The sequence below is a fragment of the Nothobranchius furzeri genome, chromosome 3 (genome assembly GCF_043380555.1).
Source record: "Nothobranchius furzeri strain GRZ-AD chromosome 3, NfurGRZ-RIMD1, whole genome shotgun sequence".
NCBI lineage: Eukaryota > Metazoa > Chordata > Actinopteri > Cyprinodontiformes > Nothobranchiidae > Nothobranchius > Nothobranchius furzeri.
Window position 1 is genome coordinate 83,882,199 of NC_091743.1, and position 14,717 is coordinate 83,896,915.

Here is a 14,717-nt window from a genome sequence, read left to right on the forward strand (position 1 = left end):
GGACCACCCAGGAGAGAGTTTGATATCTTCATGATACATAAATAAGACCTTCGGGGAGTCGATGAGCTCTGATGATCTGACCCGGTTACATGTTTGGTTTCAGGCTCCAGCTGATGGAGTAGCACCAGGGTTACACACATGAACATCTCTGACATAAACAACCAGTAGATTAGTGCTTCAGTGCTGCTCGTCTGCTCCTGAGTCACTGGATTAAAACAAATCATGTATTTACAGTTCGGTTGGTGTGTGTGTGTGTGTGTGTGTGTGTGTGTGTGTGTGTGTGTGTGTGTGTGTGTGTGTGTGTGTGTGTGTGTGTGTGTGTGTGTGTGTGTGTGAGATGGGCCGAGGCTGAAGACAAGGCATTAACTGGGGGAGTTCTCCAGTCAGGAAACAAAATGCTTTAACTGGATGTGAACCTCGGATCGTGTCTGACTGGCTGTTTAAGTGCACAGAACCTCTGTAAACAACTTCAGGACAAACATCTCCACCTCTCATCTTCTACGTCTCTTTAATAACACCAAAAGGAATGAGATGCTCCAGGATGACCCTGTTGACCCCCACTGATGTTTAAATAATCTGTAATCAGGAAGATTTGATATAAATACTGAACATTTTTAGAAGTTAAGCAGCATTTTTTGACTCTTCTGTTGGTTTAATTTCACATAAATATCATTTAATTACTGCAGATAGATGAAAAATCTTTTTGTAATTTGACTGCAGATCAGTTTCAACAAACCTATCTCCTTCCAGTTTCCATCGGGTTACACAGACTAGCCGCTACGATGCTACAGATGGGCTAACTGGTGCTACTGGTGTGGCAAAGATGAGTGAACACGGTGTTTCTACGACACAACATCAAGTTTAAATGCTTCAGCCATCTGAAACTTGCAGATTATTTCAGACCGAATTAAAATGAAACCCACAGCTAAGCAGCAGAAGTCACGAAGAGAACCTGAGCTCCTCGGGCCTCCTCCTCCTCCAGCGGTTTCTGCTCAGATCAGAAAAAGGTTTCTGGCTTTTTTCCAAACTTTCAGTGAAAAACGAACACGGTGTGACAGAAAACATCAGCTAAGTTGTTTTAAGGTTGAGGTGAGACATCGGAGCAGTTCTTAGGAGGAAGTTAGACCCAAAGTCCGGTCTCGCTGTACCTCCTGTGCTCCCCCTCTTCCTTCAGTCAGAGGAAGAATCCTGATTTCTGGGGGTCCTGCGGGCCCAACAGTCCATCGGGACACGTCACTCCATTTGTTCCCAGTGCTGGACATGTCCTGATGTATGATGCGTTGGTGCTGCTGAGAAGACAAACGCTCTCCACCTGAGAAACAGAACAAATGATTGATATTCTGGACCGCCCCAGGACACGCTGTGCAGACCTGAGATCCTGGGTAAAGGGTGAGACTCAGATCATAAAGCATGTTCAGCAGTGAGTTTAGTTAGTTAGAACAGATTCTCGTCCTCCCGGGAGATGGTGGAGAACCGAGTCTGGCTGCACGTCTACCCCCCCAGCGTTTGCAGCATTAGGTAATGATGACAGATAAATTGTAGGTCAGCAGCGCTCATGCCTGACTGGCTCGCCTGCCAGTATTTTTCTTTCAGCGACAGTCACTGACCCTGAAGAATAACAGAGGAGGCTGAATGAGGGGGGCGGCCTTGTTCTATTCATTACTGGATCCTATCTCACTGCTGTCCTCACTCTTATTTCTCCTTCTCTCTTCTTGTTGGAATAAACTGTCAGAAGCACAGAGAACTAGGCTGAAACAAGAAGCAGCCATTTTTGAAACACAGCAGAACAACAGAACTGTCAGAACTCCTAGAAAAGTCCAGCTGAGCGCCTCTTTGGAGCCCTGGGTCCAGAAACAGGTTTAATTATTGTGGCTCAGTGATGATCCTAAACAGAACAGTCGTTACTTGGTAAACTAAAAGCAGCGAGGATCTAAATCCACTCAGATTAGGGCAGGACACGAGAAATGACACGTGGAGATCAGGAAGTCACTCTAAACCCCGACTTGACTCTGGCCTGTCTCCCTCTTGTCTTATTTACACGACATGTCTGTTCGTATCAGCGCAGTTTACACTGAGCCTGGCGTCGGCCCGAGGCTTCTGTGTGCCAACTCGGAACAAACTCCATTTTCATCACAGTGAAAGAGAAGAGCCAATCGCTGCGGGGCTGTAGATCCTGTCGATGCTCACTCTTATTTGAGGGCAATAAAGACTCGAGGCATCGAGGATCGGATGGAGAGTCCAAACAGAACCGGTAGCTCGGGCTCTGGGAGGAAGCAGGAGAGGAAGATGAAGCTGAGCCGACAACACAGACGCTCTGAGAGGAGTTGGTCTTGAGGACGACCGAGACCAGGAGCGTTTCTCAATATGCGTAGTTGTCTGAACTTGTGACACGTCATCAACGGCGGCCCGAGGACGGTTCCAATCCTATGTATGCATCATGGCAAGTTTGCTCAAAGCTCCCGGATGTGTTCTTGCTCCGCCCATTGTATCGAGGATGCATCAATGCATCCTTTTGCAGACGTGGAACAGCAGTTCCCCACAATGCATTGCTTCGCAACCGTTATACTCCGAATGTCAGAGGATAAATCTAATAACTGTAGAGTTTTATATGAGAAATACTAATAAAGAAGCATTAAGTTGTCTATTATTGTAAACAATTGTGTGTAACCTGTAAAATTTGCTGTGTGCATTCAGGTTTTATTTTTCACGATCCCTCAAAATGCTAATCAGCTAACCCACTTTCAAAATAAAAGCAGAGTTGCTCTGTTTTCAAGAAAAAATATTGTTTTTATGCACTTAACTGTGGAAAATGCTGGTAATTTATCAGTTTTGAACAAAAGTGGACCAAAGATGATACAAATAACATGTTTTCGTTGTTATTTACAACAAATTAAACTTTATTTTTATATCAGGCCATTTAACCGGAGATAGAAACAAGCAGTGCTTGTTGCCATGATGCAACAGAGTACTGGAGCGACATGAATGGCCTCATTTGTGACCCAAAGGTCACACTTCCTCAGCTGGGTCAAGCTGTCCTGGCTGTACTTCTATCTACAGATTATCCATCACAGGAGACGTGAAGTCTGCTGTAAACCATCTTTAATCTGACTGCTGTTCCATCCGCAAGACGAAGGACACTTCAAGATTTAAAAGAATCATTTTTAATAAACTCTTTTCACTGTCTATTACAATGTTCATAAATAATCATCAAGGTTCATTATAAATGTATTTAATTACTGAAATGAATTATTATTCTTTGGTTAATAATAATTATTATTTATGATAATCAGTAATGTTTAACAGTGACAAGACGGTCATGTGCACTTATACACACCATGCAGGACACAGAACTCAGGTTAAGGTTAACTGCACTCACATGTTTATATTTATTTATATTTATTCATTTGGCAGACACTTTTATCCAAAGTGACTTACAATTTATAACCTATAGGGCATGTTGTGATCTGTGGGGGAAACCGGAGAACCCCGAGGAAACCCACGCATGCATGGGGAGAACACGCAACTGGGGTTGTCACAGTGTGAAAATTGAACCTCACGGTTATTGTGACCAAAATTATCACGGTTTTCGGTATTATCGCGGTATTTTTTTAAACGTGTTACATTTTCAGACGATTAAATAAACCCAGTATATCAGGAAAATATTGTCCTCAGTTTGTGTCTAAACTTTGCCTAAAACGTGTTATTTTGTAATTATGTTGTTTATTTGTTTACATTTTCCCCTTTAGTCTTTAAAATACCAATATTTGCCCATAACTTGTTATCTTTTGTCTGTTTGATGTCATCATTTTAAAAGTATTACATCAGATGATACTCAGTACTCAAGTAGCATTCTAATCAGATGCTTTTTTTCTCTTACTTGAGTAATAAACCCTATATCAGGAAAATATTGTCCTCGGTTTGTGTCCTTCCAGTGAGCTTTGCAGATTTCGGAAAATGCCATCAGGCAGTAATCATTGTTAAATTCATAATTATTCTCGGAGAGAAACCAACTCTTATCTGCCCCTGGGAGCTCCGTAATGCATAGCATCCGCGACACGGTTTATATGCAGGTAGCGGCGCTGCGGCTGCTTTATATATTGACTCGTTGCATTCTCCCTCAACCCAAATCCTCGGATCACGCACTTTAGCTAAAACGCTAACATTAGCTTGCCTTGCGTTGACTGTAGAGTTGTGGGTGATGGTCACGCAGATGTGTCATGAGATTTGAAGCGTTGCTGCCTTTCACAGACACTTTTTCTACACGTGCTGCAAACAGGATAGCCGTCTTCTATCAGCTGTCCCTCGGCATTCTTCAAATATCCAAAAAACTCCCATACTTCCCACTTTGTCGTCTTTGAGGGATAATAAATGTCCTGAGTGCTGCCGTCTCCTCCTTTGGTCATTATTTCAGCTTTAGCTTCAAGAAAGTTTTGGTTGTAAACAACAAAGTGCGCATGTGCCGCCGGCAACTTCAGCAGACGATACGGTGGCTGGTAAGGGTCACTGCGCCTACACCGCAGCCACGGTAACCCACCGAGATAATATAGTTTTTAAAAAACAAGACGGTTATTATTATTGTCAACTTTGTTACCGGGGTTTACCGCTACACCGGTTACCGTGACAACCCTCCACGCAACTCCACGCAGAATGGCCACAGCTGAGTTTCGAACCTGTGACCTTCGTGCAGCTAGGCTACAGTGCTAACAACTGCGCCATCATGCAGCCCACCACGCAATGTAACAGGGTGAAGACACAACAAAATCCGACAAGGGGCAAATGCAGAACAGGGGGTATAAATACATACATGTCTTTGTTCCATAACACCAGAGCTTTCTATCTTGGGAGGGCGTGTTTTGAGGTAAGTTAAAACCTAACTCCTCAGTTCAAGTTCAGTTCTTGAGCTCACCAAAATCTCTCCGTGGCAACGAGAGTCCAGAGGATCGGGTCGGCCACTCGAAACCTCTACTAAAGCTTTTCTGTTATGCCAATAGAATTGCTTCAACAGAAACGCCATCTGCAACAAGCTGACGCTAAAAGATTCCTTAAGAATCTGCTCAGACGCAAAACCATCCACCTGTGTGCCTGCGGCAACTCTAGGACCAGAGAATCGGCACCACTGGTCTACCCTACCGGACCGAGTACCCAGAGGCTGATCAACATCCTCCCTTGACCTCCGGATCCAAACAGAGGGTCGTCTGAATGGTGAAGTAGAACACAAGATTGCGTCTGGATGCCTGTTTATTAAGAAATAATTTAGCTTAGCTGCAAACCAAACTCTTTCACCCAGAACACGTTTTTCTCTCTCTAAGATAAAAACCTTCTGAGACCTACATTCACACATCCAAACACACACACTTCATTTTTAGTTTCATCCAGACACAGATTGCTTTAATACCAAGTTTTTAATACCAAAGCTTTTATACATTGTCATTTATTAATTGTCTTTTAAATTGTCATCTTTAAATTGCACCATCTTGTAGCTTTTTTGGTTTTATTTGTGCCATTTCAAATGGTTTTTATCACTCGTCACATTATTTTTATTTTTGATAGTGATGTAAACTGTTCTCTTATTCTATTGTTTTTAGTAGGAATTTTTATCCTTGATTATTTATGCTATGTTTTTATGTATTTTACCTGCTTTCATTGTGTTTTATTGATTTGTTCAAGCATTTGGCTCTTTTATGTACTGCACTCTGGTTAGCTGCCATGTTATTTTGAAATGGTGCTTTATAAATAAATTGGAATACTATGAGATCAAAATAACTCACAGCTGTGGTAGAAAAATCACTTAACAGTAGGGATGGGTACCTTTGACATTTGAATCAATTCGGTACTAATTGCCGGTACCTAGGCATCAATACCGGTACTTAACGGTACCAATTTTCGATACTTTTGAGTGTTTAATATTTAAATACACTTTTATAATTAAATATATATTTTCTCAATATATAACCATATTTGATAAATATCACAATAAATAACATACAACTGTTTGTATTTTAACATCGTCCTTGTAGTTTTATAAGCTGATAATTAAACTGAAGCAAACATCTTTACTGTGAACTAAATTTACTGTGTATCTTCATTCCTTTTACCGTCCTTTTTCATTTGATTTTTCCTACTGGGAAGTTAGAATCTCCGAGGAGAAAGCGAACGCACCATTAGCTGATAACAATGGTGGCAATGGAAGCTAACATATCAAGCTAACGCTATCTTAAACAGTTTATTTAGCTGCTGGAGCAGATTAAAACGATGATGCCTCACACTTAGATCGTTGTTGCTGGTTTCATCTTCACCCAATCACCTGTCGCATTTAGTAAAGTGAAGCCAAACTTTAGAGCGCATTCATGTTCTTCTAGTCAGAAATTCGGAGTTCCGAGGAGAAAGCGAACGCACCATTAGCGAAACGGAAGCTAACAAATCAAGCTAACGTTATCTTAAACATTTTATTTACCTACCGGAGCAGATTAAGATGAGGATGTCTCACTTAGATCGTTGTCGCTGGTTTCATCATCACTCAGTTACCCATCACATTTAGTGAAGTGGACCCAAGCTTTAGCGTGTGTTCTTTCTACCATGCTGCTCTGTTTACAACTTGCTCGCAGCGACCGACAACATAACACCCTTGCAGCTGTCTAGGCAAGTTTTCGTTATGAAGGACGGGTACCGAAACGAGGCACCGTTTCAAATGACATGAATCGGTGATCAGTCGGTACTATGGAATTCGGTCGGTACCTTAAAAAGTACCGAATTCGGTACCCATCGCTACTTAACAGTCTAAATATTATTGCATTTCTACCTATAATCTAGTTACAGCATACCTACAAATGAAAATCCTTAACACCTTAACAGTGACACTAGAACAGGCACTGATCTGACTGATGTTTTAAGTTTGCTAACTTAGGTCAGACCCAAACCCAGAAGTGCTGAAGCTGGGTGGTAAAGACGCACAGTAAGCTGTAACACCTGAGCGGCCATGACGTCCGTGTTACAGTGGTACTAAAGAAATGATCAGGAACACTAACGTTAACACTGCAACAGTAATGGAAGCAGAGTCATAATGATTAAGTCATTCATCTGTTTTCACGTTAATGAAAATACTAACTACGTTATTCCCATCTCTATAAAATAATCTCTGAGGTTAAACAGGTGAGAAGGCTCCGCCCAGTTTGGAGCTCTCAGGTACTGAGAGAACAACAGGGATCCTAATGAGCTTCTAGCATCAGCATTAACATTTCTGTTGGTTTTGGTTCTCTATACAATCAAGCACGGACCACATAGAGCAGACTAACATACAGATTTATTATTTAGTGTGTCTCACCTTGGCGTCTGCCGTCGGGTCCAACAGGCTGTAGGTTAATGGTGTCAGCCCGTCCTGCGGCTGCGACAGTGACAGAAGCTGTTCTAGCTCTGGGGAGGAGTTCTGAGTGGACCCGTTGGGCAAACAGGATGGAGCGATCTGTTTATAGTGACCCAGCGGTGGCTGTGGAGGTACTGTGGTACCCGTCATACCGTTCAACAGCAAGCTGGACAGGCTGTAATCCACGTGTCCCACCTCCAGGTTGGCTGGGAAGGCCATGAGCTGGTTCTGGAGGTATGACCCGTTTGATGTCAGCTGACTGTGGCAAGCTGACAGGCTCTCCTCATTTCCCTGCATCTGCCACTGGGACTGCAGGTGTGGGTCCTGATCCAGATGTTCACCATTAAGCTGCGAGTGTGTGGGTGGGGGCTGATGAGACGTGGGATGATCCTGGTCCACCCAGTCACTGACAGATAAACCGCCCAGATCGTCGGTACCGACTGCTCCAGGAAGTGAGGCAGACTGGATGTGCTGCTGCATCTGCTGTGACAGCTGGATGATGGGCTGTCTGGTGCTGGAGGGGACCAGGGGCACAGAACCCGGCTGCTGTGAGAGGTTCTGGCCCGGGTCAGGGTTTGATGGATGGCCCGGCTCCTCCGTCTCGCTCTGCAGAGAGTCGTGGACGTAAGAGAGGATTTCGTTGTTGGTGAGCATGTCGCTGAGTGAGGGGACGTGGGTGGGGTCCAGCTCCACCTGGATCATCCGCTCATCCAGCAGCAGAAGCTCCAGATCATCAGCATTCAGGCCCAGATTCTCCAGAGCGCTGAAGAGCTCGCTGTTGGAACACATTTCTTCTTCAGCCAGAGACAGGGAGTCCAGAGTGGACAGAAGAGGGTCAAAACTCAGCGTTTCAGCACTGCAGGTCCCTGCCTCCCTGCTGGACCCGATACTCCAGCTGGTGCTGCTCAGCAGGCCGTCAGGCTCACTAGTCCTGCTGCTGTGGAGGGAAATCTTGGGTTCCACATCCGGATGACAGACGTATACAGATTCATCCTGGCTCATCAGCGCTCCCAGAAGAGAACTTGGGTTCAGCTCATCTGCAGAGCTCCTGTCCGCTTTGCCCTTCTTGGATTTGCTGCCTTTGGCTTTTCCCTGAAAGGAATCTGGGAAGCCGTGCAGCGGGTATCCAGTCTGGTAGAGAAGAGCCTCTCCGGTGGTGAAGGTGAAGGGAAGGTGCATAGATCTTTTCCTCAGGTGTTCCCCTCCCTCCTCCTCCCTGTGAACAGACTATCGATCAGATAAATCAGGTCAAACTCAAACAAGCTGCAGAGGAAGGATGCAGAAACACTCACGCCAAAGGCCTCTGGGTGGCGATGATGTAGTCCGGTTTGCTGTTCTTGTAGACGAGTCGGGCGTTGGCCTGGACCCACTTCCAGCGGTTCTCCTTGGTAAGCAGTCTGAAGACGGTCAGGCCGCTCTCGCCCGTCTTTATCACTGAAACCAGATCAGACGACTCGTTGGAGGCTCTGCTGCTGACATGTGAGCGTGTTTAGTCATGCGTGATGCTCAGAATGAGGCTACATGCTATAAATCCTGATGGATGTGTCTCCAACAGCTCCACTGACCAAACAGGAACATTTGTGTCTGTTCATTAGTTTTAATCTCTCTTCATTTTCACCAATAAAGCAAAAAAGTCAGACATTAATTCTGGAGGATGAAACTTTATCTTTTAGCTCATTATTTTCTTTTGGAATTGGTGCTTTTGAATCTGACTACAGGGTTAAACCTGCAGAGTGTGATTCAAGCCTACCACCCTGATGCTAATGCTAACGCTAACCCTGACATGCTTCTCATAGAGGTTTTGAACAATAACAGTTTGCTTTATGTCCAGTAGGAGTTGTGACACTTTCTTAGCTGAATTTAATGCTCAGTAATCGTGATCAGTGACCATGTTTAGCCAGCGATGTGTGTTAGTTTGACCGAAGTTGCTGCTGCTGCAAAAACACATCACGCATGTGTGTGTGTGTGTGTGTGTGTGTGTGTGTGCATTTAGAGTCTGAGCCATCAGCAGTAACAGCCTCCATTAAGAGAAATCATTTACATCCTTCAGTTCTGATGAGCTAACGGCTAGTCTGAGTGTGTCGCTGTGGTCCTAAAACTCCCCAAACCCTGTTTTGCTGAACTGAGGCTGTGCAGGAAGCTACCTACATGATTGATTGATGTCATACACCATAAAGGGTGCCATAAACTTTTATCGGAATTTTCTGATCTTTTAACAGACTTTCTTCCAAAATATGGTGATTTTAATATACATGTTTGCTGCCCTGACAAACCTCTTGTTGGTGGCTTTTTAGAAATTTTAGATTGTTTTGGTCTCCAGCAACAGGTCAAGTCACCCACCCATTCAGGATCGCACATTTCAGACTTGGTTTTGTCATTTGGGATCTGTATCTCTGATCTGATTGTTGACTCTTCATGTATCTCTGATCATTCTCCTATTATTTTTAATATCTGTGGCTTGACACCTCCATTCACTAGGCAACATAATCAACACCTTGCAAGTTTGCACATACCAACCTCTGTATATTTTATATCTCTTATTTTATTGTTTACTTTATTCATTTGTTAAATATGTATGTACGCACACTCACATGCACACACGTGGAAAAATAAAAAATAAAATGCTTAACACACACATTTAGGAATGTATATACCTTAAATACTATATATATTATTACTTAGATCAGCCATTTTTATATTTTGCTTGTTTTTACGTTATTGTATTTTGCACAACTGTTGCTGTGAAGCTCGCATACAAGAATTTCACTCACATGTACTGTACCAGTGTACCTGCACATGTGACGTGACAATAAAAGCGATTTGATTTGATTTGAATAATTTCCCCTTTCACCACCAATCTATTAGTATCTAGCCTAGCTGCGACTCTATCCACTTCCCAACCTGATTCCACCTGTGTAGAAGTTGAGGAGCTGCTGACCTCTTTCAACTCTACCTGTTAAACTGTTTTAAATGCAGTCGCTCCTCTAAAATCCAGGTATAAAAAAAACTGTGGCAGACCCTTGGCTCAATGAGGAGACTTGTGCCCTAAGACGCCAATGTAGGGTCTGCGAACGCCGGTGGCGGAAGGACAAGCTGCAAATCTCCTACCAATTATTCAAGGATTCTTTGACCCGCTATCAGAAAGCTGTCCGCACAGCTAGAAACAGATATTTTGCAAATATAATCACTAGGCATAAAAATGACCAGAAGAAACTGTACAGTGTCCTCACCTCTGTACTATCCCTTAGAGAATCTCCCAACTCTTCTCCCTCTACAGGGGCTCTTTGCAACGAGTTTCAAAACTTTTTCCTGCATAAAATCCAGGATATTAGATCCGGTTTCTCTTACTCAGGCTGGGTTACCTGTGTGGAACCTCATTGTCCACCCTCATTCTCTTGCTTTGCGCATGTGACACTCTCTTCCCTGGTTGATCTAATCTTGGCTATGAAGCCCTCAGGCTCTCCAGAGGACAGCCTTCCTCCAAGACTGCTGCGCGATGTCCTTCCAGCGGTGGCCCCTGCTGTTTTGGATATTGTCAATTCCAGCTTCTCCTCTGGTGTGTTTCCAGCTGCTTTTAAAAATGCAGTTGTTCAGCCGCTATTGAAGAAACCAGGCCTTGACCAGTCTGGCTGTGCCAGTTATCGCCCAATCTCAAAACTTCCATTCATCTCAAAAGTAGTTGAGAAACTGGCTCTCACGCAGCTTACTTCTCACCTAGATGACAATGGGCTTCTTAACCCATTTCAGTCAGGTTTTAGACGGAATTACAGCACAGAATCTGCACACATTAGGGTACTCAATGACATCTTGATTCTGACTGACTCTGGCTCCCATGTGCTGTTACTCTTACTCGACCTGACTGCAGCATTCGACACTGTAGACCTCACCATCCTACTTCACAGACTTGAATTTTGGGTGGGTGTGACCGGTACTGCCCTCGAATGGTTTAAGTCGTACCTTAATGGTCGGTGTTTTAGTGTTCATGTTGGAGACTGCTCTTCTCCCAGTGTCCCACTTCTATGGGGAGTACCACAGGGCTCCATCCTGGGTCCTCTCCTCTTTTCAATTTACATACTACCACTCGGTAAGATTTTAGCAAGTCTCAGGGTTAACTACCACTTTTATGCAGATGATTGCCAGATCTACCTTCAAATCAACCAACAACACTCATTTTCTATGATGTCAGAATGCCTCTCCCAGGTCAGATCCTGGCTTTCTCAAAACTGCCTACGTTTAAATTACAGCAAATCTGATGCCATACTTTTTAGCCCCACTAACATGATTGGTGCTTTAGATGTCTCAACTCTCCCACTCAATCTCAAATCATGTGCCACTAGCCTAGGTGTGAAACTGGTCTCTGACCTTCCAATGTCTTCACAAGTCAACGCTAATGTCAAGTCCTGCTTTTTCCAACTCCGCCGCATCACTCAGCAGCACATTACTGCAGCAGCACGTCTTGCTCACGTAAACTGCTGCTTGGCCCTTCCCACGAGACGCGAAGCAGCAGGGGAGCAGCTGTCACTGACCGAGCACGAAGTCACATGAGTGACTTCGTCAGTAAACACAACAACAAGCAGGAGAAAACTACAACATGGCTCCAAAAGGTTTGTGTTTTATGTTCTGTCCATTTTATAATCGCCAGTACGGACCTGAAAAACAAAGGAGACTGCTAGCTAGGTGATAACTTCTCACGGGGCCGCGCATTTAGTAACGTTTTTTAAAAGTAAAGCAACCGAAAGGCAGTACGTTCTTTATTCTGAAAATCTCGGGAGCTTCTCTCCATTTCCGCGTCCGATTTCCTGTCTTTCCTTCCCCAAAAATGTCGAACTTGACCCGTTTCAGAGGCGTCGCGCGTAGAAAATAGAACCGACGCGTAAAGGCCGCGACATGCTGCTCCTGAGATGCAGCCGACTCGCGCTGCTGACGGCTCCAGTGGAAAAGGTTCTGTTGACCACAGCGGTTCCTATCAGCAGCTATGACGTGCTGCTGCAGTAACGTGCTGCTGACGGCTCCTGTGGAAAGCTGGGGTTACGCCGGCTCCCAGGTCCTGTTATATGTTTACAAGGCTTTGTACTGCCCATCCCCATTCTATCTGACGGACCTGCTGACCCCATATGTTCCCACCCGTGCCCTTCGGTCAGCAGATCATCTGCTGCTTGTTGTTCCGAAGGTTCGGTACAAATCACGGGGGGAGCGTGCCTTCTCTTATGCAGCCCCAAAACTCTGGAACTCTCTGCCCCTCCATGTGCGTCTGGCTCCCTCTGTTAGCAGTTTCAAGTCGGCCCTGAAAACGCACTTCTTTAGCATTGCCTTCCCTCTGAGACACTTTTCATGACAATCTAGCACCGGATTTGAGTTTTTAATTCCATGTTTATGATTTAGTTGCTCACTTTTGGCACCTCACACCATCTGGTATTTTATTTTGTTTTATTTGTGCCATTTCAAATGTTTTATTATTCATTGCATTATTTTATTTCTATAGTGCTGTTAACTGTTCTCCTATTTTATTGTTTTTAGTAGGAATTTTTATCTCCGACTATTTATGCTTTGTTCTTATGTATTTTGCCTGTTCTTATTGTGTTTCTTGGTCAAGCATTTGGCTTTTTTATGTACAGCACTTTGGTTAGCTGCCATGCTATTTTGAAATGGTGCTTTATAAATAAATATGGTATGGTATGGTATGGTACATTAATGGTATAATTTTTTACAGTAAGATGCCCAAATTTTTATTTGAGACTCGCCGAACGGCATTGAAATCACAGATAAAAAAGATGTGGGTTCAACTTTCATTTTGGAACAATTTTTCAAGCAAGGGAAGGGAATGATCTGAGCATGCAGGAGGACTGACCCATCATAAACCTTTGTCGGCTGTGCTGAAGAGAAAGGTACAGAACCAAGTTATTTAATTAATTAGCTGCACATTCTCCTGTCCTCTGTCCTCCGGGCCACACACACACACACACACGGGACTGTCTCAGCTGTTATATTCGTTAAGGAGTGTGAGCGTACAGCATGTGCACCTCGTGCATGAGCCTACTATTGAAGCTGCCGTTACGCTTTTGGCCTGAGGGGGCAATCGTGAGCATAAAAATTCAAAAGTCCGAAAAGTCCCTTTAACTATACATGGAACCCATCCTGTGCCCCCCCTCCACAGCTAACTTTGCTGCAAACTTATGCACACCCAGAAAGCATCTTAATGCTTGGTGTTGAACAGAATTACATTCAAATGTTTCTTTGGAACCCCAAACTCCTGCAGCATAAAATAGAACTGGGTCAACTAACGATTCATAAAGTTGTGTACAAATGGAAAAACCAAGATCTGGGCAAGATTACATTTTGCTTAGCAAACCACCAAGAGCTCTTCCTGCAGAATCTGCTGGTAATTTTTTTCCTTCCTGAAACATCATATTCTCATCCAAAGCAAAACCTAAATATTTATAAGATGAGGTAAACTTTAAGGAATCATCACCAAAATAAAAGGTGTAACTACTCTGAGGAACCCTCTTCCTTCTAAAGTGAATCACCTGCGTTTTTTTTATTATTAATAGCAAGGCACCATTTTTTACACCAGAGGTACATAGTATCTATCATTTTCTGCAAATTATCAGGGTTTTCAGCCATCAACACAATATCATCTGCATATGATAAAATACTTAAATTTAAGTTATCTACTGGAATACCCATTTGAATTCGCTTAATTTCCTGGGCCAAATCATTTATATAGAGAGCAAATAAAGAAGGAGAAGGTAGATCCCCCTGTTTCACACCGAAGGGCGTTGCAAACCAGTCCGTTCTCATATTATTAATTTGTACACAAGCAGTTGAATTTCTATACAGTGCTTTTATAGCATCATAGAATTTTCCATCAATACCAAAAGATAGTCATTTAAATAACAATAATTCTCTATTGATACAGTCAAAAGCTTTTTTAAAGTCCACAAAACAGCAATAAGTACTCAATCCCTTATTCAACAATTAGCATGTAAGGAAATGTTTATACATTTTAACCATAAACATTCAAAGTATCTGATCTACTGAGCATTTTTGATAATGATCAGATCTGTCTGCTTATTTAGCTTCCTCCTAATCTGGTTTTGGCTTGTGTTCTGAGGGATTACAGACACGAATACGTTCAGCTCCTACAGTAATCCACATTCATAATATTTTATTTAGATTGCACCAGTTATGCTGTCAAAATATTTTCTTCTGTGGTTTCAGAGGTCAGAACATCTACTTATCTGGGCTTAATGTGCACTCTAACAGAATGTGTGTGTGTGTGTGCGTGTGTGTGTGTGTGTGTGTGTGTGTGTGTGTGTGTGTGTGTGTGTGTGTGTGTGTGTGTTATGGCATAGGAGCC

At 43.4% G+C, this 14,717-nt stretch overlaps 1 protein-coding gene across 1 annotated transcript in view; it reads right to left on the reverse strand.

Moving 5' to 3' along the window:
- Positions 1-1,034: 1,034 nt before the first annotated feature.
- Positions 1,035-14,717, reverse strand: part of ahr1b (aryl hydrocarbon receptor 1b) — a 39,018-nt gene continuing 25,335 nt past the window's right edge. The window contains exons 9-11 of the mRNA XM_015958034.3: positions 8,653-8,794; positions 7,322-8,576; positions 1,035-1,312 (exon numbers count right to left, since the gene is read on the reverse strand). Of these exons, the coding sequence (XP_015813520.3) occupies positions 1,175-1,312; positions 7,322-8,576; positions 8,653-8,794 (1,535 nt within the window). The 3' untranslated portion in view covers positions 1,035-1,174. The remainder of the gene's footprint in view (positions 1,313-7,321; positions 8,577-8,652; positions 8,795-14,717) is intronic.